At 41.8% G+C, this 3,355-nt stretch overlaps 1 protein-coding gene across 1 annotated transcript; it reads right to left on the bottom strand.

Annotated features, from left to right (window-relative positions):
• Positions 1 to 371: 371 nt before the first annotated feature.
• LOC103803204 (rho GTPase-activating protein 18-like) lies at positions 372 to 3,105 on the bottom strand (the record flags this gene model as incomplete). The annotated part of the gene is made up of 2 exons (XM_009075744.1): positions 2,913 to 3,105; positions 372 to 607 (listed from the first exon to the last, which is right to left on the bottom strand). Coding segments are annotated over exons 1-2 (414 nt in total), but the record flags the coding sequence as incomplete, so codon positions are not given.
• Positions 3,106 to 3,355: the final 250 nt, after the last annotated feature.

Below are 3,355 nucleotides of genomic sequence, written 5' to 3'. Positions count from 1 at the left end.
CGGCCTGGATGGCCCAGAGAGTGGGGGTGAATGGTGCCACATCCAGTTGGCAGCCGGTCATTAGTGGTGTTCCACAGGGGTCAGTGCTGGGCCCAGTTCTCTTTAATATCTTTATTGATGATTTGGATGAGGGGATTGAGTGCAGCATCAGCAAGGCTGCAGATGACACAAAGGTGGGGGAGGAGTGTGGATCTGCTGGAAGGCAGGAGGGCTCTGCAGAGGGACCTGGATAGGCTGGAGAGATGAGCTGATTCCAAGGGGATGAGGTTTAACAAGGCCAAGTGCAGACACAGGTCTTCTGGACATACTCCTTCTGTGAGTCCCTCTCTTCTCTCTACCACAATCAAACAAAACAACAGACAGGAACTTACTTTTCCTTTTGAGTCATTTTGTAGCCTGAAGATATCTCTGACATCAGGAATCTGGTGCTGTTTGTTTTTTTTCCTCATGGTTTGTGTGACAGTCTCTACTCGCTTTTCCACTGCGGCTTTCTGGGTTCGGGTCAGTGTGGATATTAACACCACGCTTTCCAGGGAGTCGCCAGAGCTCTCTCCAAACAGATTTGATAGACCTGCCTCCTTCAGCCATTCTTCTTCCAGCTCTCCCTCTGAGCAAGTTAAAGAGGAAAAGATGTAAAGATGGGCTTTCAAGTACTGCCAAGCACATTGGATGCTAATGACACGATATAGTTAACACAATTCACAGGGAAAGTGTTAAAGGGATACACAATTAAGAACAATTACTTACACTATCATAACTTACATACATATCAAAACAGTTGTTTCCTAAGAGTTTCAGAAGGTTTAACATGATATCCAAGTATTTAAAATAGTTAATCCAATATAGATTGTTATGTGACAATTTTTGGAATAATCTACAGCACTTCTATTAAATCATACACCATTTTATAAATGTACCTAGATATAAATGTGTATGAGGAAGACTGAAAGCCTCTGATCATTGTTGCTTCATTGATTTTTAGTTCAATACTCAATCTTTTTTGCTCCCTTACTGACGTGGTTCTGCCCACTGTTCTTGATACATTAATCCTATAGCCCTCCACTAGCTCAATTTAATGAAGGACAAATCAGGCTACAGGAGTCCCCTTAATGCTATTTTTTCATCAGTTTTTATGACATGATCTCCAGCCTGATGACAGCCCACAAAACAATTTTTGCTTTAGTATTACAGCTGATAATGTATTGACAGATCACTGCACATGAAAGAAAAGAAAGCTATTAAATACTGTCACCAGTGCCAAAACTTTTGAAATCCCTATCTCTCTAATGATATTTTCTTTAAAACACTAAGTTCTGACTGCAGCAGCCAAGGTTGCACTGAATGCCAACAACCCTCTCAGATGTTCAAGCAACATTTCCATTTATTAGATACCTAAAAGTACTCCAAACCTGGCATGCCAACTTCACTACTGCCTGCAGTTTTCCACTGTGCCCAGTGCATGCTCAAGTGGGCTCCTGAATGTCAACAGTGTTCAGAAAACAGACACAAAATTTTAAGTATGAATTTTGCTATGGCTGTGCAACCAAACACTGAGCCTCTGACAAAACTCTCAGATTCTGTTATCAGGGCTGAAAGAAGGGCTCACCCATTCTCCAGAGCAGGTATGAACAAAGTACATCTCATCTCTCCCTTGCCTTGCCTTTGCATGGCTGCATTTCTAGTGAGCCTCGGCCCAGGCAGGCCCATCAGCCAGGTACAGCATCCCACACATTCAGGAGGACTCATACCTAAGCAATGTGCTGCACATTAGGCAAGGTACACATTAGGCACAGCAACATACACTCTAGCTGCTCACTCTGCTCTGCTGACTCACTCGGGCTTCATGCCAGAGTCAGCTGTGGTAACTAGAAGGAAGAAGGCTAAATATATTTTTAATAAAAAAAAAAAAAAAAAATGGTGGGGGGGTTTGGGATGCAGAGTCTAAAGGCACAGCCACATCAGTGAGCTGGGGTAAGAGAGGAGGGTCATGCACTGCAGAACAATGGGTTCTGCTGCTCTGGAGAAAGTCTCACAGCTCCATTAGATGCCTTGCTCCCTAGGCACAGGGACTCGGAGCCTTGCTGCTTTCTTCAGGGGCCACGTTATTTTGCTCTGCAGAGCACTTGTAAATAGCAGTGACATTTCAAAACGCTTAGGAAGGCAGAAGTGCAAATCCCTTTGAAAGCTCATAGAGCACATTCTTCTTACTCATGTGGAAGCCATACCAAAATGCAAAACGCACCATTTTAATTTACTGAGACCGTAGTTCTCCTGTAACAATGTGAGAGAGGCAGATACTGCACTGTTAAAAAATAATTTGAGAGAAGACTGGAATTAAGGACATTACTCCTCTTTAGTCTGAAAGGACAAAAAAGAAGAAATTGCCCAACCTCTAAGATCATGCCCTAAGGAGCGGCCTATAATTGATACTTCTGAGAAACAAAAATAATACAACTGAACAGTCACAATAGTTACATGCATAGAAAGTTACTCACTAAACTTAAACCGGTTAATCATTGGCTTGTCTTCTAAAGCGTGAGGTTTCTATCCACAACAGCTACAATAACGAACAACATACACAAAGAGCGAAAGGCTAAGTTAGTTTAACAGTAAACTGCAAATAAAGCTTCAATTGTTGTGATTGGCAAGTACAGGCACCTTTCTGACATTCTGCAAATACCTTTCAAAGGAAAACAAGCCTTTTACTTATCTCCAATAAAACTCTCTCTCAGGGCACTGCCTGGCTCTGGTGACGTGGATCAGAGGCAACAGAATTTTCATAGTGGATGTTCAGGAGAGTGACCTCCTTTTTTTGATTTGTGTTTGGTGGGTGCCATTTCTTCAAATAAGACTTGAAGAAAAATCCCTAAATCAGCAAACTGATGATCATTCACACAAACAGATTTCATTACCATCTGGCTCTTTCACTACAAGTGATACTCGTTCCTCATGATTATTTCCTCTGGTTTCATGGATGTTTTCAAGTTCTTTCCAGTAGTCATCCATAGACAGTTCATCCAAGGAGTCCTGGGATCCTGAGCGGTCAAACGATGCTCCATCAAGGATCTTCTTGGAGTGGTCATGGTTCATTGTATACTGGCCAGACCGACGGCTATAAACATAAACCAAAAAGCAATTCCTGGTTAGTATTTTAAGATACAGGATATATTACTATCTCTGAAGGAAGTTAGCGATGAATTACGTCAAAGCAGCAAAGCAAATGACTGTCAACAAGCAAACCAAGACATCAAAAATTACTTTTAGTATCTGGAGTATCTTTTAAACTTAGTATTTCTCCTATACATATCTCCCAATCTGGAATGGCACAGGAGTCAGGCTTAAAAAGAAAACAGCA

The sequence above is a fragment of the Acanthisitta chloris genome, unplaced genomic scaffold (assembly GCF_000695815.1).
Source record: "Acanthisitta chloris isolate BGI_N310 unplaced genomic scaffold, ASM69581v1 scaffold13195, whole genome shotgun sequence".
In the NCBI taxonomy this organism is placed as follows: Eukaryota; Metazoa; Chordata; class Aves; order Passeriformes; family Acanthisittidae; genus Acanthisitta; species Acanthisitta chloris.
The sequence above is the reverse complement of the archived record's forward strand: the minus strand, read 5'-3'. Positions and strand labels throughout refer to the sequence as shown.